The 24,373-nt window shown below is 31.2% G+C and overlaps 1 protein-coding gene across 1 annotated transcript in view; it reads left to right on the top strand.

Moving 5' to 3' along the window:
- Positions 1-24,373, top strand: part of LOC107452319 (potassium voltage-gated channel subfamily KQT member 1-like) — a 380,328-nt gene that overhangs the window by 294,929 nt on the left and 61,026 nt on the right. Inside the window, exon 3 of the mRNA XM_087163791.1 lies at positions 12,732-12,858. Within this exon, the coding sequence (XP_087019917.1) occupies positions 12,732-12,858 (127 nt within the window). The remainder of the gene's footprint in view (positions 1-12,731; positions 12,859-24,373) is intronic.

The following is a 24,373-nucleotide window of genomic DNA, read 5'->3' as shown; positions in this document are numbered from 1 at the left end:
ATTTATCAAAAATCACATTTTTTTAAAAATCTTTATAGCTTCTTCAAATGTGATTCATCCTTCAGATGAACAGCAATAATGACTGTAAAAGGTTGTTTTAAATTTGCGACCGGTAAGTTAAGACCTGTTTTAAATGAAAACTTAAACATTAACATTTTAAAGGTTAAAACTAAAAGATTAAATTTAAAAATTCGATTAAAAAGTTCTAAGTTTCCGTTTAACTCTTCATTTTGCCATCGTTATAAAAAATTACAGTTTTCTTTCTTTAATTAGCTAAATTTGAGCTCTGACGCGAAATCATGTGATATTATTTATTTAACTTAAATCTTCCAGTTATTGCACTTATGGTTTTTAGTTTTGCTATAATTTTATAAAATTACCAAAAAAAAATTTTCACATGACCAAATGCAAACATTTAAACGTATCTTTGAATTGTATAGATTCGCAATTATTTGAGACATACGTAAAAACTAAGTATCATAACTAAAATCCAGTTATAATGACCCTTTATTTTATTACACATAAAGTATCAGTACACACTTAAGCTCTCGGAGAGCCTCCCAAAATGTACACAAGATTTGAATTAAGCAGAAAATTTATTAATTTAGTATTGGAAACCAAAATAAAATAGAGTTTGACATCTGACAGAAGAGGGTTATAAAATGCAGCACTATGCGAGAGAATATCGCGTTTTTATTGTATATTTGAAAAATAATGACAGCTTGACTTTTACAGTATGCAAATTTTGTAAAAAAATACAGTTGAAATATTAATTTTACTTCGTAAACTAAGAACAGAGCTATTGAAAAGAGATTGGAGCAATTGGGAACGCTAATCTCACTGTCCGTCCAATACACATGTGTTTCAACATGTTTATTGGACAACATGTAGTTTACACACAACGGTGCGATATGACATACCGCACGTGAATAAATCCAAATACTGAGTACGACATTTCTTGGTCGTGTATTCTCTCATTTAGGTAATTATAATTGATCTCCTAGATCATGTGATTTAACACCATTCGATTTCTTGCTATGGGATTCTCTAAATTTAAAGGGTATGTCAACAAGCTCACGTCCTCCCACGCATTGAACGCGAAGAAAAAATATTCAACGTAACATCAACAAAATTCAGCAACATTTATGCAAAATTTAAAAGGAAGTTTTCTATAAAAGATTGCGTACGTGTCCGCAAAGCTGTGGAGCTCATTTGCCGAACCTGCCATTTATATAACCCTACCATATATAATGCATGTTTCAATAAAGAAATCCATACCTTTGAAAAAAACTATATTTTCTATTGCATTCAAACCTTACGTAAATTTTGGGACAACCTTTTTTTTTAATGTCCACCATTTCGTCAATTCAGGAGTATTAGGGCAGATTTGTTGGCCACTCTTTCAGGGGCACCAAATTAGGTAGGCTAACATTGCTCCCACAGTAAGGACAGATTGCACAGAGAATGAAGGAACATCCATGCCTTGTCCGGAATTGGAACCCGGGACCTTTCTGATACAAGACAGGGGCAACCTTTATTAAAGCCTTTAAATTAAAGTTGCTAAGAATAAATTCAATTTTCTAAGAGAGTGTAAAATAAAATATAACACTTATATCGAAAAGTAAATGCTATATTTTTTACTGCTATTATTTAATTAGTTTTATGAATAATAAAAAAACATTTTTTTACTTGCTTTAAAATAAATATTTTAAAATTGCAAGCATTAAATTCAATTATCATAGATTCCGAAGTTAAAATAAAATATTCATCTTTAAAACATAAACAATATATTCCTTTGGGTAAACTAACTTAAAACTAACAGTATTCATTAAAACTAATAATATTTAACTTTCAAAAACATTTTTTTTTTTAATTTCGACAGAATCTCCATTTCCCTGAAATGGTTTTTCTCTTTTTTTTCCCTAGGGATTCTAAGCTTCTTATAAACTAAGAATTAACAATAAAAGTAAACAGAGAATTTATCTCCAAATAAAAGAATTTTTTTTCAATTTAGTTCATGAATTTTATATTTTTCTTGAATACGTAGAATTACTTGAATCATAGTTTTATTGTTGGTATTAATTTTATATAAGGCTGGTGTATAACTCATTAATCCTTGAACTCGCTTTATTTAATCATTATACTTTTGTGTCAGAAACCATATTGTTTCATTAAACCACTGACATTGTATGTAACAGATTTAAAAGACTAATGTTGGATTAAAAATTTAACTTTTAATTTTTGAACAAATCTCAAATATTTCATAATTAAGTTTATGGATAATAATATATAATATTATATAAATTGTTTGTTTAGATAATACTAGATAAATAATATTATTAGATCGTTACTATTACATAAACTGTTCCTTTTACATGATGAAACAAATTAAAAAGATTACCACAAAAAATTAAAATGTTTGTTAGAGTTGACCGAACAAGTCTCTGCATTTTAAATCCCATTATTAGCCGTAATTGAAAGCTGTATTAGCGGTAATTAGCAGTAATGAGATGAATTAACGGTTATTATCGGAAAGTTTAGAAAGTCACATAATCTATACAAAAGCATGACCCATAAATTATACCAAAAGTGTTACGGACGAATGTGTCCAATTACATAATTCAGTACAAGAGAGCAAGAAGTGTAGATCTCTATCTGTAAACTTGACCAAACGCGTTGATGACGATACTAGATGGCATCTTCTTCGGAAATAAAACCTTTCTTGTTCATTTTCTAAAAGAGTGTGAATTGGTTAAAAAATATGTAAAACCGTATAATTCTGAATGGATATCATCTGCCATAGGCAAATAGATGTTAAAATTTGATATAAAATTCAAGCAACTGTAGAAAATCTCAGTTGCCGGCTTGCTGTAGCTCCTAAAATGATTTCATTTCTGAACAAAAATATATGAGCAAAAGTTTGGAATAAGTTTAGAATTAGTCTTCTTCCACTTCAATGGCGGCAAAGTTTTCATTGATCTGTTAAAATGACAGATCTGAATTGAGCATAGTTTGGATTGCTATGTATCTTCTAAGTTCATCATTTTGCCTCTTAATGGATCAGATTAATCTTCAGTGCCACTGAGACAATAGATAGGTAAGTACTTTATTTACGTCACACTAGAGTTGCACAATGGGTTATCGATCACGGTCTTGGAAACATCGCTAAGGATGATCCGAAGGCATGCCGTGACAATTTTGATGCTCTGCAGAGGGAATGGCTCCTTCGATTTGGTAGCCAGATGACCTGCGCGCTAAGTCGAGCACTTTTCGGTAGAACAGTTTTACTAGGATCGACACCGCGCACAATTGGTCCCTACGCACGCTGATCAAAGTGGTCACACACCCACCAGTGATGCTTGACTTTGGTGGTCTACTGGAAGCGTATTGACAAAACATACCGTAGATTGTAAAGGGGTTGGCGAAAATATCTATCAGCGTTGAAGGAGCGTCTCGCAAATCGCCAAACAGCTGTGTGCTTATGTTTTTTTTTTTTTTTTTTTTTTTCGGTATCACGTATCTATCATTCACCAAGTTATGTATGGGTGTGACATTTCAGAGTTTCAAATAAGCTGATCTTCATTAGATTCTTCTGCATTAAATGAAATATAAAGCGTATTTTTTTGTTATAGCTCCGACATAATCGTTTGTATTTGTTAACATAATTGTGTTTATTAGCGTTTTTTAGAAGATCGTAATAAAATTAAGATAAAAAAAATTATATATTATTACCTCCATAGCCCCCTTCTGTATTTTCATAACTTTCATTAAATGTATACGCGTATTTCGAGTAGTGCACTTCTTTACCTACTCATCCACTAATTAAAATTAATAATTTCACAATAACCTCTAATGCTTAATAATGAAATGATTATTACAATAAAGTTCGTTTACTTAAAAGATTAAAAAAAAATTATTGTTCAGCAGTGACTTTGTTACTAATTCTATATTCATTAATTAAACTTAATGGTTCTGCTCGATAACCATTTACAATTTTTTTTAAAATTTTATTTAATTTTCAGTTATTATGGAATTACTTAAATATTTTTCGACGTAGAGATTATTTAGCAATAATGCGAAAAGCTGAAATTTATAAATGTAAAATATTTATAAATGTTAAGAGAATTATTAGCAGCTATTTTGTACTAATTATTTTAGTTGAAATATTCATTATACAAAGTTTTATAAAAATAATCGTAAAATTCATTGAACGATGGAGACATTGACATTTTAAAGTGCAAGTAGAATTCAATAATCATTTCATTTTATAACTGTAAAACGGTAGATAAGTAACTTCGTTATAAAGTTTTACATGATACGAGAATATTATGCTATTGCTTTATAATGAAAGAACAACATTTTAAGTTCTAAACTTTTTGTGGAAAAGAAAAAAAAAAAAACGAAATTTTTTTCCTGTCATCGGTGTTAGCGATTAGAGAGTGTTTTATCGTATAAATGTTAAGTCAGTACTGTTCCATTTTAAATAAAAATGCATTTTGCTCCGGAAAAAAAATTACTTGAATTTGTCAATAGAAATTTCCTAATTATTGTAGCAAGAACTTTTAAATTTCTAATCAAACTTTCCTCTATTATAATTTTGTGCAAATAATTATTATTAATAATATAAATACTATTAAAAGGAATTAATTGAGAATGTTCAATTTTAATAAATTAACTGTTTACGCAATCAGATTAATAACTTTTTTCATAATTTACAAATGGAGAAAAAGTCTTTTACAGTTTAAAAGTGAAAAGAAAAAAAAGGTTGAGATTAAGTTTATAAAGTAAGCATAACTCGAAGGAGGTTGAAGTAAGGGCATTAAAATCAAAATTTCAAAAGAAGAAAAAAATCACCTTTTAGTGTACAGTGAGCATTAAACGAAAAATCTAAAACTAACTTTTGATCTAATGATCAGATGTTTACATTATAGGACTCAAACTTTAGATTTAGAATTTCCTTAATTCCCTACCACTATTGTATATATTTACTTTTCACCTAACTTGTAAAATTGTAAAGTTTAGAATTTCTTACAGAATCACTCAGGCAAAGTGATTGTGTTTTATTTAAATATTATTTAGAAAGAATTTTTCTAAAAGTATTTCTTTTAAAGTTTTTATCAAATTTTTGTTTTTTTATTTATCTATAGTTATTGAAAGTTAAGTTGATGATTTTTAAGTTGAAATGAATGCCGCCCTACTTTGCATATTTCAAATATTATTTCTAAAGAAATGTATAACTTAACATTAAACACCCAAGACCTTACAATTGTAAATCAAACAATCACTACATTTATTTATTAAAAAACACTCTTATAACCTGATAATAAATTGATCTAAATCTTAAATGTGAGTTTTATAACATATAATTTATTTAAACTCAGCACATACATCTAACCTCTGTTGTCGCCGATGTCTCAATTTTAAAATATAGTCTTTCTTTTATAAATTTTCTGATATTTTCATATGAAGGATGGTATTAAGTTCGAGAATTAAAAATTTGTGCCCAAAAAAGTTGCTAAAAATTATAATTATTATTAATATATGACAACAGGAAGTTTTTAATTGCAGGTTGAAACTTTTTTAAATTATGTTATTTTTTTAATTATATTTTTAATTACCAAACTCATATAACAGTATTTAGGAATCTATAAATTTATGTTACGTATGATAGTTGCATTATAACCTGTACGCAATATGTGTAAATAAAATATATTTTTAAAATTGTGCATTTTCTATTAATTGCATTTATTATTCTTATATTGAAAAGGTATCAAGTTATCTATGACCTCCATAATGAATGAAGTATTTACCGACTTTCATATATATTAAGGAATTGAATCAATTTTTCACAAAGTTTAAAATCTCATCTCATTCCAAAAGTTATTTCATAAAATTATGCAAAAAAGTAATTTAATATATATATTTTTTTATAATGAATGCTTCTAGTAATGAAACAAACGCTTTCAAACTTTATTTTAAAAATATTGATTATTTCGTTTACAAGAAACTATTACTTTAAAGCGTGATAGCATTTTTGAATACTCTATTTTTTTTCTAGTAAATAATATGTCTTTGTTAATTTCTAAAAAAATAATCTTTATAAAAAAGCTTACATTATTCTTTTATAGAGAATATTGATTTCATAGAAAATATCACTAAAATAAAACAGGTTATGTTTTCTTACAATAAAAGTTAAATAGAATTAATTCTTCAAAATAGCGTTTCAATAAAACATAATATTAAAATGTTACGTTATTTTTTGTGATTGGTTCATTAATAAATTATTTTTATTTCTTCGCAAACACAATTCTTGTAAAAAAAATTAAAAAATTGAATCTGTTTTATCAAAAAACTAGATCGTTTTATAAAATATAAATTATAGCGCTTAGTAAAATATGAATACAGTGTATTTGTAAAGTGATCCTGACAATAAAAAGGTGTTATTTTCTTTTTTATTTTCTCTACTAAAAGGAATTAATGAGTTATTTTTATTCATAATGGCTAGTCGAGGAGAAGAAGAAAATATCGAATTACACTGCTTAGGTTAATGTAATTTCGTTCTCCCACCACATTTACGCGTAATCCATCGCCAACTCCACCTGCAATCGCCACGTTTACAATCTACGGTATGTTTTGTCAATACGCCTACTGGAAACCGTGTCTCTGCAACCGTGTCACTGTGGGACATGACTGAAAGCCCTTACATACCAAGACGGAAAAGAGCAAAAACTGGAACGAAAGACTTTTCATTCTGGACTTTTTTTTTTCTTTTTTTTTTGATAAAAATAAAATATCTGAAACTATCGAGATTATTTTATGTTGTTGTTACACCCCCCCCCCTGGAGAAGGAAAGCCTAGACTAGATCCAGAAGTCCCCGTCGCTTCAGTTCCACATATATCTGCAGAAAGTCCCGATCAACCAGCAGCTGCTTAAAAGAAACGTCAAGGCAAAAAAAGAAGGTGATCTGGACTAGCAGGTTGTGAACAGGAACAAAGTTGGAAAGTTGGTCCCCATTTTGAAACCTTAAACACTTAAGATGGCCACTACGAAATCTGGTTATGGCCGATTGGAAAGGCCGAGGGTAGCAACATGTTAATGATAGGTCAGGGCGGTTGCCAGCATACCACTGATGGGATGGAGTACGGCGCCACACTGGAAGCAAACGATGTTTTCCCAGGGAGTGGATCTCAGTAGTTTTTTTTTATAATTTTAGAATATATATAAGACTGCTTTGTTTCCAAGATAAAGTGGATATTTTTAAATAGTATGAAAAAAAAAATAATAAGTAAACACCTCCCAAAAACTAGCTAGAACTGAAATGATTTTACTACCAGCCTTTTCTCTTTTCCTCCTCGCTTTCACCCCTGCTCTGGAACCAGACGCGATAGAAATAATTGAATTGCAATTTTAAAGTTTTTCAAAAATATTCTTCTCAAGAAAGTGTAGCTTTTAAAGATCAGCTCAAGCTTTTTGATTTTAAGCATTTTAGTAAGGCCGGAATTGTCAGGTTTAAAAGACGTGGCACCCATGTCCAAGTGATCGCGGGTTTGCTCGCCGCCGGCCAAAAAATCCCCGCGTAGTAAATGTTGACTAGTGAACGTTAAATCTGTCGGGTCACAAAGTTCTCCAAATTCCCATAACAAACTATACCTCTGGGGTACTGAATTGAAGATTGATCGTTCTCTGGTTCAGGTCAAAATTACGATCTGTGGATGAATGAATGGATGTATGAATGGGTCCGCTCTATAAAACGGGTTGTGAGTTGTATGGCTGAATTCTTAATCTAGGCTATAGATGGAGCCACAGAAAAACAAGAAACGCACCCTTTGCTTTTAAAATTCGCTTGGCTTCATCAAGCAGTTTTGCTGAACGGCAACAAGCATTGTAGTTTAATTTTCAAAAATTTTTGCAAATTAATGCGGTGAAAGAATCAATGCTATAATTTTTTGCATCCTTCTTAAGGATGGTGGTTGAGCACTTTTTTACCACTCCTAGAGAATGAGTTCAGTTATTTTGACTTCTTTGACCGTCCCTAACATTAATTCAACTGCAATTCTATGAATGAATTGCAGTTGATGCATTGAGCAGAACTGGTTTGATGCAAGAGGTCAAAAATCGGCGCAAGTTCATTCATGAAATTGTTGTTCATTAGTGTATAAAAATGAACAGAGGATCTTTAGTGAAAATGAAGTATGTATTTTTTTTTTTTGCTTTGCATAAGACACCTTTTCAGTACACTGGAATAAATTATAGTTCGTTAACCCTTTCGCGCCGACTGTCACAAATACGTGACAGCATAAAACCGTATCAACCAGGGTAAAAAGATAAAACTGGTAATCAAAGTAATTCTTTAGCAGTTTATTTGTGGGCGGAGTTATACTTGTTTGATTTATTTTATTCACCATTTCTTTGTTCAAAATAAAACTATTTAGCTATATTTTGAATTAACATTGATTATATATATGATTAAACTAACAATAATTAAAGTAAAAGCAAAGTAAGTCCTTCAAATTAGAAACGACTACATTTAAGTTACCGTTTTTTATTTAATTGCATCCTGATTCTGATTTTGTACGAATGCTTTTCTGAATCACCCGTCCCCAAGGGGTTAAAGCAGCTGCAAATAGTAGTTGATTGATAACAAAACCATTTGTTATATCATAATTTTAAATTTATTTTAGTTATTTCTCTCATATTCAACTTGATTTTTATTTGATTTTAAATTTAGTATTTAATTTCTGCGTTTTTATACAGTAACTTGTTCATATCTACAATATTTTCCAGGGATTAAGATACAGTTTAAAGGATTGATTTTATGTATGCATTGAAATTAATAAAAGAATGGTAATAATCGAATGTCTAAAGTCAGCAAGTAATAAAAGTTTCCAAATATATTTGGTGCAGAATTTTTTAAGTATTTTTTTATTTATTTATTTATTCTTATCTGTACTATTAAATTGACATGTGACACCTAGTAGTTTTTTAATATTCAAAATAATAATAACAAAGCTAATTTTAACAATTGTGCATTTACCTATTTTTAACACCTAAATTTAAATAACTTTCACTAAGTAGAATATTTATTCTTTCATTTGAGGTATTATTAGAGCAGTGTTGCCTCGGTCAACTAAAAATAAAAAAAGTGGTGTCTAATGAAATTCAAAACTTTATTAACAAAGATTAATGTTAGCAATTTAATCTAGCAAATTATTTTTAGTTTGCTACTGAATGTGAAAGCAAAGAATGTTTTTGCTTTGAGTATGAATATTTGTAAAAGTAAGTCATAGTGATAGTTACGATTAAATAATTAAAGAGATAATAAAACACATAAAAATGAATTGAATTCTACAACTTTTTACATTTTTAATCGCCTGTGCTATCCCTGTTAGAGCAACCAATGGCTACAATGCAAAATACATTATAGAACTGTATACGGTGAAAATCTAGAGCCTTCAAAATATTTAAATTTTTTGACAATATTTTAAGCGCATTACCGCGATAGAGCTAGATCAAAGTGGGTTTCATATGAACATGTGAATCATTTGCATGTAACGGTGTAGAAAATTATTTTAAATCAAATTAACAAACAAATAATGATACATTAAAATATAAATCCAGCTACCACTAGAAGAAATTTTCCCAAGAAGTGTAGAAAGTTGGCAGCACTGCATTTCTCATTTTTGATTAGAATAAAAACATTTAAAAACAGCAGGTTTAATATTTGTAATTAATTTTTATATTTTTACAAACTTAAGTTTAGTTTAAAATGATGAAAAAAGGCTGTTTTCTTTTGATGATTTCGCTATGTTCAAGAGTTGGGTACTGATTCGGTGATTCGAATCACCAACTTACAACTGATTCGAATCAGTTGATTCAAATTATCATTTCATTAATCATCATCATTACATTCTGTTCCCAAAAAAATTATGCTGATAGAATTTTAAATTAGTCTTAGTCTTTAATAATTAATCTTAAATCTTTTCAATTGCTCTTAATTATGTATATTTAATTATGTTTTTGTTGTAAACCTTATTTAATGCGAGATAAGTACGCTTAAAATATTTATTATTGTTATACTCGCAAATGCCACAGTTAGAGTTTAAAACTAATATCTGAAATGTGATCGATAACATGTTTCTATTTCTGTTTGCTTAATATTGAGCGAAATATGACAAAGGGGAAGTGGGAGATTCACTGCTGCGTGACACTTAGTGACAAAAAGGTGAGGATGAGGTCCCAAATGTCGAAAACAAGTGTGACATCATTTACATGCTCTATGAATTATTTTATTCATTTATTAGTGCTTTCGATTTTACACAGAAGCAAGCTGGCTGTATAGTAAGTTTAAAATAAAATACGACTGATATGTTTTAACGTGAAAGTAGGGTTTACTCAAACTTTTAAATAAAGTGGTAATTCTTTATATTTTTAACTGAGGCTCTAATTAGTACGGATTTTTCGTAATATCAGAAAATATTTTTCCTATTGGTAGCAAAGGTAATATATTTATGTTTTAATAAATTAGAATAAAAATAATTTTGTTCACCACAAAACACAATTAATTTAAACATATATGTATGAAGTCATATAGGCGAATATTTAAGTTTTTCTGTTCATTTTTTACAAACCTGTTTGTCTTGAAATATTATACTTTAGTTCATTACCATTGAAAAAATTAATTCGCAACAGCGGGAAATCAAACTGCTCCACTTTCTGCAAAAGTTTTAATAAATTGGTAGCGAATTAAATAGTAAAGTTTGTAGAATAAGGATAATTACGCCTACTTTTTAAAAATGTCACCACGCGATCACTGCTATCAAGTTGCATTTCATATGATATTTTAAATTTTGGTGCGTTGTGGTTGAAAAATTATTTAAAATTAAAAATAACTTGAATTTCGTTAAGATTAGAAAATATTTTTTGACAAAGTGGAGCAAGTCAGCATCCCTATTTCCTTAATATCAAATTTATTTAAATACCGGAAACAGCTAATTTAAAACGAATATTAAACTTTTGGTTAAAGATGAAGGTTTTTTATACAGACGATTAGTTAAAAAAATCAAATTTGATACCTACCTACACTTTCATTTCTACGAAGGGATAATTATCAATGTAATATCTCTTATTGAAATAAAATGACAGCAATGTACTTTTGCCACCTTTTTTTTATTTATTCAAAACAATTGCATGACGAGTTTCACTCATTCTCGAATGCTATTGAGTTATTATTATGACTAACAGGAAAATGGAAAATAAATGAAATAGTAATGATGCTACTTAACACATTGAATGCCACGCTAATTGTGCATGACTTGCCCGTCTTGCCAAACGGTAAATAACTACAAACTAAATTTGCAAATTAGTCAGATTTTGTTCGTTCTTAAAAGGTTTAGCTTAACATGTGTGAGTCCTAGTCCTAGTGTTTAGATTTTATTGGGCACCTGGGCCGCGAAGCTACCCCCATCCCATTCATCTGGAATTTTTGAACAGTTTTGGTTGAGCAATGAGGTAAGCAGGCAATGGAGTTGCTTTTATGAGTGTTTCAAGCTCTTTACTTGAATAACTAAAAAGGAATCAAAAATAAATTGAGCAGCTTGCTCTTAACTGTGTTTGTTTGATTTTGGAGTTGTTCAGAATTGTATCAGCATGAGTAAACGTTATTTTCAGAAAGGTTGATGAAATTATTTGTTTTGATAGTTATGATATGAGGCGTCGGAGGTGAAATGTGCAGCTATTGGTCTGTAGTTTTTATCTTTGATATAATTTTCAAATTTAAAGATTTCATTAAAATTTGCTGTTTTACATTCTATGGCTTTATCGAAAAAATCTGCGTTTAGCTTGTATATATGCTGTGATAGAGTTGGTATTTTGAGGTCTGCATGTATATTGGTATTCCGGATGAACCATCTTGCACATGTTATTTTTCTAAGGATCTTGTTTTGGCATTGGTTTAATTTCTTCAGTAGCTTAACATGTGTGAAAGAAGTGGCGAATTATATAAGTCTACGAATTGTTTAGAAATAGTGGTGGATAAAAATCTAATAAATTGAATTTATTAAACCAAGAATCACAATTAATAAACTACCACTTGAAAATATTTATTCGCTATCCGGAGCAAGTTGGCATCTCTGTGTATATAAATAAAACTATTTTGTGTGTTCTATATTCCATTATTTTTGTAACGATAATAAAATTTTAAAAAAATGAAAAATTTACTCGAATTATGTGTTTCTAATAATCTTGGCAGCCGGCCAGGTGGCCGAGCAGTTAGCGTGCCTGACTGCGAAGCCATAGGCTGCGGGTTCGAATCCCGTTCTGGGCATGGATGTTTCTCTCTCTCTCTCTCTCTCTCTCTTTGTGCTGTCCTCTGTTGTGTGTGTATGATGTGTGAATGTGGCCCACCCTATAAACGGGTTTGTGGCAGTGTGGCGTGGGCAATGTTGCTCGCCTCCGTGACTTTGGTTCACAGGTGCCCACTGGGTAACACGAAATGAGCAACAATTCTGGCATAGTATAGGCAAAAAGATACAAATTCAGTGCCTGCCATTGGAAAAAAAAATAATAATCTTGGCTTCGCCTGTCACCGGTGACCCCCGTGGCATTCAACATGTTAATAAATTTTATGAACATGATTTTTATAAAACTGTCGTATTACATAAATTTCTTGGAACGTTTTTATAAATTTCTTTTTTGTGAACGTTTGACATTAAAATAATGATTTTGTTTTCAGGAAATTGTGATGGTCGTTTGGTTCACTATGGAATTCTTCCTAAGACTTTGGTCTGCAGGTTGCAGATCCAGGTATCAGGGATGGATTGGAAGATTTAGATATTTACGAAGTCCTTTTTGCATTATAGGTAAACTATTTATGTATAACGTTTATAGATTTTTGTTGATCGTAGTATATCTTAATACTACTTCTTTGGCATTCTATCTTAACCCGTTTCGTCCCGAATTTATAAATTGAAATGATACAAAAAGTGGTTACTGTTAGGGCACTCAAAGAGTCTTTGATAGATGAAAAAGTACTTGCTCCTTATAATTCTATATCGAATAAGAAATAACTAAATCATTGTGGTATCTGAGAATCTTTTAATTCACCCAGATAAATGAAAATGCTGAAAAAAGTTTCCCACCACAATGAATGTCTTTGAAAAAAGGAACTGTCCTAAATATATGACACTGGGCGTTAACCGGTTAATACCAAAACCACTATCTTATAGGACTCTTTTCTTACAGACTCACTACTCTTATCATATTATTTTAAGACTCACTATCTTACAGGTTGCGAACTATCCACTGGTCAGCTCCACATCGTCGATCAAACATTTCCGATTAGCAAATACAAGAGTTAATCAAAATGATAGAAACACGTCTATACTAACTCCATGAGAACATTTTTTTCTCTTTCAGTAGCAAGTGTTTTGGAAGTTATTACATGTCAAAAGTGTTGGCAGAATTTGAAACATCAATGCTTGAAGCTTTTAGCCTTGCAAAATTTTAATCATCCAAAATAATCGTAGGAAGCGTAAGAAGTTAAGAACTTCTTTCTAAATTAAATACCAGCAATTTTGAAACCGTTATGAAGGACTGTTACATTTACATAAGAATGCTTTTAGAATTATAGTGGTATTAAAGAAGGAAGGAGCTTTTAAACTTCCTTTTCTCATTTTGTCGATGCAAATGTCGCGTGGTTAAAAAGAACACCATTTCTGAAAGATCGGAGCATGATTAGCTCAACAGTTTTGCTATATAAAATCTTCCAAAAAATTTATTGCTAAAAAAAAAAAATTTTTTTTCACATAGAAATTAAAAGAGTTTCCATTATTTTTATCAATCCTTGTAACCTGAGCAGTGTTGACTCCGGGGTTAGAGAGTTCGTGTTCCAATGAGGTCAACCGGGTTTATATCCCAGCGATGACTGTTCGATACGAACTCCTCACCCGGCTTGCACCGATCACAGCGCTGAAGTAAAATATCTTCAGTGGTAGACAAATCATGGGTGAAAGTTCCCTTACCGTCAGGCAAACCGTGGGATGGTTCCGTCGTTTTCCTCTCCATGCAGCGCAAATGCGGATTTCCATCAAAAAGTCCTGCACGAAAGCAAATTTCTCACAATACTTGACGCAGGAGTTCCCTTGTCTTCTGGATTGGGTTCAAAATTACAAGGCTACGGAGTTGAACATCGAAAGTCGAAAACTCAAAATTGGGTCGTCTGTTCAGCGACGGTTATGAAGAAAATCCTTGCAACCTCTCTATCATTTTTTTAAAGAAATGGAACATAAAATTAAACTATGTTCCAATTGAAACTGTTTTAACTGTAACCCTTGAAGTGAAGCATGAACTTTTTATGCATCATCTTCATTCCCCACAAAAGATTTAAAATTTTGAAATTTTTCAACAGCAAGTTAAAAAAAACAGCAAGTTTCTGTAAATTTTTAAAATTACTGATCAAAAGTTGCACGTTGAATGAAATATTACTTGTGAATTTTTTCGAAGTTTTTCTGCAATATTTTTACTTTCTGCAACAACTGTAAAATTTTACAAGAAGTACAAAATTTAAAAAAATTACTGAACTTTTAAAAATTGTCAAAACAATATAAAATAACACACAAATGTTGTGTATTTACTTAAATATCACTCATGAATTGTTCTGAAATTTTTCATGTTCATTTATCCCTTTTTTCCCAGTAACGGACATTGGAGGGTATTTTTTAGTTTTTTTTTCATATTAATAACATCGTGAGACGTTTAAAATTACTACCATAAGCAAACAAGAGTGAGAAAACTAAAGAGTACACTATAGCGACATGGAAGTAGTATTTATGGCTGATTTACATTTGATATAAAACATTATTGTAGCATACTTCCATATTAACAGAAGCTAATTCCATAAAATTGGTCGATGGATTTAATTTACTTATGTTAGCTAAAAAGACTTTGTTTAGAGTAGTGACCTATATCCATATATGGCAACGTTATTTTTAAAAAGTAACGAGTAAAAGTACAAGTATTTTTAAAAAAAGTAACGAGTAAAAAGTAAAAACTCACTTCAAGAAAGCTGAAGTTATTGAAAAATGGAAACCTAAATTAAAAGCGGTAAAACGTGGTGGTAAGTATACTTACCACGGCCTTGAAAAGGGTTATTTGCAAAAGACCAATGGCTGACGAGCTTTGTTTGCCCAAGTGTCATTCGAAACAACATCAAATTGTGCCGGTATATCTCTCTTAGATTTAGTAATGATTGCATAACATCTTTTTTTTTTACTCTGCAGTAAAAAGGAGTATATTTAACTTGTAAATGAATCTATGTTTCTAATACTAATGGAAAAATAAAATTTCATAGAAAAAATAGAAATTTAATCAGAAAAATCACCGTGGTTTTCCATTTAATAGGGAACAAAATTATTGTAACGACAAAAAGAATGAAGAAAAAAGCATTCAAATAGATCTCAAAATAGAAATAAATAAAAGAGAACTATTAATTTAATAGAGGTACCTTTTCAAAGAAATCCTTAAATTAACTTAATTATAGAATATGTATAAAGAATTAACTGAAAACACGCAGACTAAAAAGTTACGTTTCTAAAACAAAATAAAACATTATCATAGTAACAAGAACCTCTAAAAAACTAGAGAGCAAAGTTATTAGGAACTAAATTACAGAACATTAAAAGCACAGTGGTAATCTTTTAACAGCATTTACAGTTATTAATCGATTTCCGAGAAACTAATTGAATTGCATTTTGCTTTTGGTCTTATGTTTTATGCAGGGCATACTTATTTTCCATTAAACTAATTAACAGCGGTTCTGTCAAATTATCAGTGCTTAGTTTTATTTCAAACTGAAAGAGATTGAGTTAAAATAAGTAAAAGTATGCAGCATTTATTTTTCCCATAATTGCTGAATTAAAAAGAAGTATTTTTTTTTTCCCGTTTGTATGTACATATTATATTTTTCACTGAAATAGATTTAATCAGTTAAGTTTATGATTTAAAAAGCAAATGAAAAAAAATACTATAAATCTAACTTAAGTGTTCTGTTTGTTTAAAGAACATTTGAAATGTTACCGATTGATGCTTAACGACCTTTTAAACAAACGGTTCTTTTCGGTTTCAACAAAGAAAATAGTGTATGAATATTACAATTCATTTCGCAGAAACAAGTCATTTTGTCAATCCTAATATTTTAATTATATAAAGGCTTACATTTTAATCTGAAATCAATCACAGTGCCTTGTCAAAGCTAAAGTGATAGATAATACAAGTAAATTTCCCTTTTCTCACATGCATTACTTTCGGTTGTTAATGAAGAGTGACTACAGCCGGAAATAAACTAAAAAGTTGTTGCAAAATTTGTAAGCCACAAAAAAGTGATCTTCTTACAAAAATCATCTATAAGAAAAGAAGGTAGCTCATAATTATTTATGAGATGTGAACATTTTTTTCACATTGTAGTTTGATTTTACATCTAAGAATAAATAATTAAATTATTGTTATATTAAATACTGCCTTGATTAAACTTTTTCAGTCACCATCGCTGCCCATGGCCATTATGTGTCACTCTGGACTTGTTACCACGCAGTAAGAAGTCAAGACAAGACTCAATCACTCTTGACTCGTTACCACGCAGTAACAAGTCAAGACAAGACTCTGTCACTCTTGACTGTGTGACCGATCTCTTTGAAGTTTTGGATTTTGTCATTTTAAATTAGACAATATAAAATTATTTTCAAGCCTGAACTGTCACAATTCTAACAAAAGCTTCAGAGCAATAATAGGCAAAAAAAATGAAATAGTAGTTGTAATAGTAGTAGTTTATTTACGTCACACTAGAGCAGCCCAATGACGTAGTGGCGGCGGCGTGGAAAACATCCTTAAGGATGATCCGAAGACATATTCTATCACAATTTCGATTTTCTGTGGAGGCAATAGCATCCCGCTTTGATAGCCCGAAGATTAACGTGCACATTGTGGTTTAACAGCTCAACGAAACCGATACTGCACACTCTCAGTCCCATCCCAGCCTGATCAAAGTAGTCACCAACCCTCTCACTGACTGCTGACAGCAATGCTTGACTTCGGTGATCTGCTGGGAACTGTGACTTAACGATCAGTTAACTGTGAGACCTAATAGAATATCATGAATTATTTAGGCTGAAATATTGTTCGAATAAACGAGACTCAAAACTACTTACACAAACTTTTGCCTCATATTTTGAAAGATAATAGCACGAATTTAACAATCGAATTTTTCATGTCTGAATTTTTTATTAAAACATTACTATGTATGAAATAACATTTAATCTATCTATGGTGGATGGAATATGTTAACTAAATATACTTTATTATAGTTCTTTTGGCTCTGTTCGTCATTTTATTTTATTTTATTTTATTATCGACGTTGAACTGCCGATCCAATTTTTGGGTTTACGACTACAAATGTTCAACTCCGTAGCCTTGTAATTTTGAACCCAATCCAGTAGACAAGTCGAAGAAATTTGCCTTTGTAGAGGATCTTTTTTGATTAAACTAACCCACATTTGCGTTACATGGAGAGAAAAACCACGAAGATCTCCCATAGTTAACCCGATGGCAAGGGGACTCTAACACATGACCCGTCTACCACTGAGGGTTTACGTCATCACTGTGATCAGTGTAAGCTGGATTGTATAGTATTGTTGTTTGCCATTAAAAATATTATCGGTAAAAATCATCAATTTTAGTATAATAGTATGCGTTACGCTAATGAATATTTCCGTTTCCAGGGCGCTGGGCCCATATCCAAGAGGTCGTGGGTTCGATCGTCACCGGCCGAGGACTCCCCGTGTAGTAAATGGTGACTGATGCACGTTAAATCTGTCGAGTCTCAAAGTCCTCCATGTTCCCACAACAAATCAAGACCTCTGGGGGTACTGATCCAGGAGTTTCCTTGTCTTCTGGATTGGTTCAAAATTACAAGGCTACGGAGTTGAACGTAAGTAGTCGTAAACCCATGAAATTGGGTCGGCTGTTCAACGACGGTTATAAAATCTATTATCGCAGCAAACTATTTATTAATAACTTAAAACCATTTAATTTAAATTTCATGTCATTAACTATTTCGTATTTATCGAGCGAAAAATTTCTTTTTAATGTATCGAAACTTTATCCATCACTAACCCTAATAACTCTGATTAAAATGCTTGCTCTCAATCCAAAAGGAAAATGATTTCGTGTTCGATTAGCGCTGTGATACTTTCTCATTACAATCATTAGATTCATAACGGAAAATTATTAAGATTTGGCGTTTCTGGGGGATATCCGATCAATGGAAGGAGATATTAATCGCAATTTCCAAAACGGTAATTTAATTCTTATTCTCTGTAGCGGAAAAGGAAAATGTCAGATTTCTTTGCAGCATTATGAACAAATCGCTTCAGGCTAAAGAACTTGAAGTTATGTAAACTGATAACCGGGCTGATATTGAATAATTATTAAAACAATTATTTGCTGCAACAAACATTCCAAAATCATGTTAGGCATTTCTCGGGAAAATTAATTGCGCGAAAAATTAAGACAGAATCATGTTTCAGTTGGAGAAGTTTGTTGGTCTTGGATCCAAATGATTTAAGATAACACATTTTCGTAATAGAATTTAAATAAAATAAACGGAGACTCCAAAGAAATAGGCTATTATCCGATTATCAAGCTAAGCGAATAGTGGTAGCGGGCTCGATTCCAGACTCTTTCCTGACTGTATCCTTTGTTATCTTTCTTGATATCTTTTTGCAAGTTAGTTAGATATATTTTGATTTGATGGTTTCCGGGCAAATTTTAGAATAGATTTATATGCTTGCCCGGTATTCCTCACACTAATATTTAAGCAATAATGGCCATGGCCTGATATTTGATACACGTTTTTAAACGGAAACATTTCTGCGCATGCGCACGGGTGCAGCAGTTACTTAATTCACCGCTTCAATCAGGGGCTAGACACAAGAAGTGTCCATGAAGAAGAGAATTTACCTCCTCTTAGCTTATCCTGGTGACATTAACAAGTCGATAACCAAAATATGCTGAGCAATTTAAACATTTGCTGTTTTGTCTAATTCACGATTTTATCAGAAGTGGTTTTGTGTAGAAATCCAATTATTCAATTATTGTCTTGAAATCAAATGCCTTATAGGCAATCAGACCACCATGGTACAGAACCTTTACATATCGATGACATCACTCTGACATGTAAAAGTATATAAGTGAATTCCTCCATGGCCTAAGGGTTCTAACATTCCACTAAACTCTCTAAACCATGGGCGTAGCAAGTTCTGATTCAACCCTAAACCTAAATATATTTTGGTGCTGTCTTACCCTATTTCAAGTTATTTGTTCTTCTATTTGACAGAGGTTAATCCCATCAAATTTGTAATGAGCACACAAACTTGCAAACTTGTATGTGAACGAATAGATAGTGCCTTTTTTCTTTCAACATGATCATGGCTTATTATCCGTATTCTGCAATAGGCACATAAACCTACATATGTATGGGAACAAATAAATAGTGTCTTCTGTCCTTCAACATGATTAGAGCTTATTAGCCATACTTTTTATTGAGAACACAAACCTGCATATGTATAATGAAACAATGTTTGAATGCAAGAACAAATGTTCGAATTAATGAACAAATAAATTGGGCTATCTATCCTTCAACATGTCGTGTGTCCTTCTACTTTGTATTGAGTTTACAAACTAGCATATGAATGCATGAACAATTAGATGTCCTTTAACATACCATTTGTCCCTCAACTTTGCATTGAGCGCACAAACCTTCATATGTATAATGAAACAATGTATGGATGTATGAACAAATGTATGATTGTAGAAAAATATGAACAAATAGATAATGCCATCTGTCTTCAACATAATTAGGGCTTATTTGCCGTATTTTGTATTGAGCACACAAACTTGTATATGTATATTTTACAATAAATAAACAAATATATAGATAGTCAAAAAATCAGCATCAAAAGAAAGATAGTTGATTGATTTATACTTTTTTTGTTAGAATTTCACGTTTTAAATTAGTTTTTTTTGTATCAATTTTTATACCTTATCTTAAAAAGGTCAAGCAACAATTATAATCACAACTAGCAGAGATTTGGATATTACTATTATTGCAACCAAGCTACTATTCATTTATCGCAAACAAGCTATCATCTATTCTATTATTCTTTATTATTTACTACCTGAATACCTGCTTTTGGCAAGGGGTGAATAAAAACAAAATAAATAATCAATAAATCAGTCCTGAGAAACACCACGAAATCTTGCTCAAAACTAAAGGGCATATAGCAGCATAATTAAATAGCTTGATGGTAAATGCAATTTTTACGTGAAATTAATGAATCAGGTATATAATAATATGGTGATTTTTTTACATTTCACCGAGACGTATAAGTATCTTTTCTCCATTACATTAGCTTTTGGGTGATGATAATGGTCTTTCCTGAACAAATGTATGAATACCCCTCTTAAGGGAGGGGTGAGCTTAGCTTCGTGTATATATCCGAAACCTATAAAAAATAAGACAAAAACATGACATTGTTCAAATTATTCTGGTTTAAAAAACTAATAGGAAACCTTCAATTATTTAATTTTTTTTTTGTCTTTATTACATTTTAATTCAAACGAATGTTGATTAAAGAACTATTCGTGAAATATTCGGCTAGTAGAATGCCATTAAAAATTTCACGTAATTACGGTGTTTCGCAGAGGCAAACAAACATTTCCACCGCAAATTTATTCCCATTTTCAGCACAAAATTAAATAGGGATTCAATTCCGAAAGACTGAAAACTGCTGTCATTAGCAGATGTTCAATTGATTAACTCTGAACCATTCTTCAGCGAGTCAATGAAAATCCTGTAAGTATTTGTTAGCAATTCTGGCTTAGGAAGATTATCACGAAATAATGTTCAGATATACAGAGTTTAAATTTAAAAAAATACCAGAAATAAGTAATTTTTTTTAAATATTTTTAAATGAATTCAATCATGTTTATTCGCTGTTCTTCTGGACAAAATCGTTTGTTCGGAGATTTTCAATATATATAAAATTTTAGTTTAAATTGTGTTAGTAAAAATGCATTATTTTATTTTTGTTTGTTTTGTTCTGTTTTGTTTTACTAAAACAATTTCCATTTTTAAAAAAACCTTTAATAAGTTATTAAAACAGCCTGATTCAATGTAAGTGTAAATGTGTAGAACATGCGTCCATTAATCACAATCTGGTTAGTCAAGATATAATAACAGTGGAAAATTAGCAGACGAGCATTTAATTCAAAAAATCTGGAACCAAACATTGTAATTTTTTTTTATTTTATTAACCGTCGTTGAACAGCAGACCCAATTTTGGGTTTATGAATAATGATGTTCAACTCCGTAGCCTTATAATTTTGAACCCATTGCAGAAGACAAAGGAACTCTTGAATCAGGTATTGGCCTTCGTGGAGGACTTTTTGATGGAACTAACTCGCATTTGCGTTACATGGAGAGGAAGACAACGAGAACCCCCCATTGTAAGCCTGACGGAAAGAGGACTCTAACCCATGTTCCGTCTACCACTTAGCATATATCACGTCAGCACTGTTGTCGGTGCAAGCCAGGTGCGGATCCGTATCGACAAGTCATTACTGGGATTCGAAACCGGGTCGCCTAAGTGGAAGGTGAAAACTCTATCCCCTGAGCCATCGTGGCTCAAACATTTTAATTGTACTTAAGCATATGTGAGAAAGAAGAAACGTAATGATGAAATGAATAATAACTAGAAAACACTTGGAGGTTTCACTGCCTGTTCACTTTGTTCACCAACGCCCAGGGATTACAGTGTAATCTCTGTTGAAGTCATCGCTGTCTGATAACAAAGGTCCATAAATTTCGTACGGGTGCTTTGCTCTCAAACATATAATGCTACAAATGATAAAAAGGCCTACTCACTTGCAAAGTCATGACTACAGCCTTTAAAGTTAACTTCTATACGAGATATTTGGAACAAAATTCAAGAAAAAATGTACAATGTTTATTAGGAATAGTTAAATAATTCGATTATAACTATTAGTTTACTATTTTAACTATTAGTGATAACAAAAGAAGGAGGAATTAGTAGGTTATTCGATCCGATTCCGAAGAACGCGGGGCAGTGCCTGTACCATCCTCTTAATCATAAAATGCACCAGATGGGATACAAGAAGTTTGCTCTTTAACAAGACATGACAAGACACATTTACAAGACATCAACTACTGATTTATGAAAACATATCTATTTCAAAACAATTAATAAGTTGTTGTAAATTATAACATTTAAATACGTTATCATGAAATACAGCATAATAAGAGAATAGCAAAGGATTACTTTAAAATGTAGAAACACTTTACTTAAAATATAATAAAGGATTACTTTAAAATATAGAGAGGATTACTTTAAAATATAGAACTTTTAACTTTAAGTCTTTACTTTTGAGTAATATTCAAATTCTAAAAAGTAAATGTAGCTGAGAATAGTTAGAATGGATGATATATAAATAAGACAGGAAAATATCTTTGAATTAGAGATAAAGAAATATTTTACTGTTAAGCATGACCTTTATGACATTCATTCATTTTAAATTGAGGACAACGATAGAAATCTGAATCTTTATGCAAAAAAATTGGATCTTACCATGTCATATATTTTTTTAACAAAAATGGACAGACCAATCATAATTTTTGTCTGATTTTTTGACATATAAATATCAGGCTGATACAAATAGCTTTAATTTAAATTTGAAATCAAATAAGAGTTCGATGACATTCGAGGCAACTACTTACAGTTGACAAAAAAAGTATTAGCACACTAAGCTAATTTAAAATTCTTGCAAGATAAAATAACCAAACTAATCCAAACTAGGATTTTCTTTACCTTTATTATAGTAAAAACAAAAGTAAGTGAAAATAAAAAGCACACTTGCTTTTACAGAATTTGAAACAAAAAAACATTATTATATTTTTGCAAAAAAAGTATTAGCACACTTAGTGAAACAAATAAAAACATTTTTCATTATCAGTGATTTTCTTTTTAATATCTTGTATGCAATCCATTGGCCTTAATGACTGCTTCTAATCTTCGTGGCATAGATTCTACTAACTTTTTAGTAATATCTGAGGAAATATTATTCCAGGAATGAATCAATGTAGACTCTAAAGAATCTCTTCCCGTAATGTGGTTATTCCTTACTTCTTGATCTAGATGGTGCCAAAGATGTTCGATCGGGTTCAGATCAGGAGATTGGGGGGGAGTGCGTAGCCTTCTTGGTGCATTATAAAGCAACCATTCCCTTGTTACATTCGCGGAATGTTTAGGATCATTATCTTGCTGGAATATATAGGTGTCTTGGAGGCCTAATTTTCTAGCACTGCTTTTCAAGTTACGGCGCAAAACCTCTATATACGATAAAGCTGTCATCCTATCATTAATAACTTCCAAATTTCCAACCCCATTATGCGCCATACAGCCCCAAACCATCACATTTCCCCCACCATGCTTAATTGTTGACAAGATGTTTTTCTGATCAAGAGCAGTACCTTTTTTCCTCCAAACAGTTAAAATGCTTTTTGGCCGAAATATTTCAAACTTACTCTCATCAGAAAAAATAACTTGCTTCCAAAACTCCATTGGCATACTTCGATAGGTCAGAGCAAATTCAAGTCTCTTTTTCCTATTAACCTCGCTAATAAAAGGTTTCTTCCTTGGCCTCCTACCCCGAAGACCACTCATATGGAGAACATTTCTAATAGTTTGTGGCGTCACTGACTTGCCAGAAGTTGACGCAAAGTCGTTGGCCAAATTTCGAGCACTTTGAGTTGGATTTCTTAGGGCCATTTTAACAACATGCCTCCTTTCCCTGTCATTTACTTTGACTGGGCGACCAGATCGGGGTTTATTTTTCGTGGATCCTGTTTCTTCCACTTTTTTAATAATGGAACGAACTGTTGAAAAGCTCAATTTTAACTTTTTTCCAATATCCCGATAACTTTTTCCTAATTCACGGAGACATATTATCTTTTCTCGAGTGGAGCCTGGAATTTCACACTTCTTCGGACTCATACTTAATGAATAGAGAAATTCAAAATAACACTGAACGTAACTTAATACTCTAGTCTTAGTACAAGTTATGAATCGGTTTCAGTAAGTGAATATAAAGTTTTATTCTTCTTATCTGTAGTGGTAGTAATGCAATTCGAGTGTGCCAATATTTTTTTTGCAAAATAAAATGCGTTTTTTCTATGGAAATATTTTGTTAACAATGACGGGAATTTTATATTTTGTGATTTAGTTTTCATTTGAAAATTGAGTGTAA

This window comes from Parasteatoda tepidariorum, chromosome 5 (assembly GCF_982258835.1).
Source record: "Parasteatoda tepidariorum strain Cologne lab strain chromosome 5, Ptep-v5.0, whole genome shotgun sequence".
In the NCBI taxonomy this organism is placed as follows: Eukaryota; Metazoa; Arthropoda; class Arachnida; order Araneae; family Theridiidae; genus Parasteatoda; species Parasteatoda tepidariorum.
Note: the sequence above shows the minus strand (reverse complement) of the source record. Positions and strands in the feature narration are given on the sequence as shown.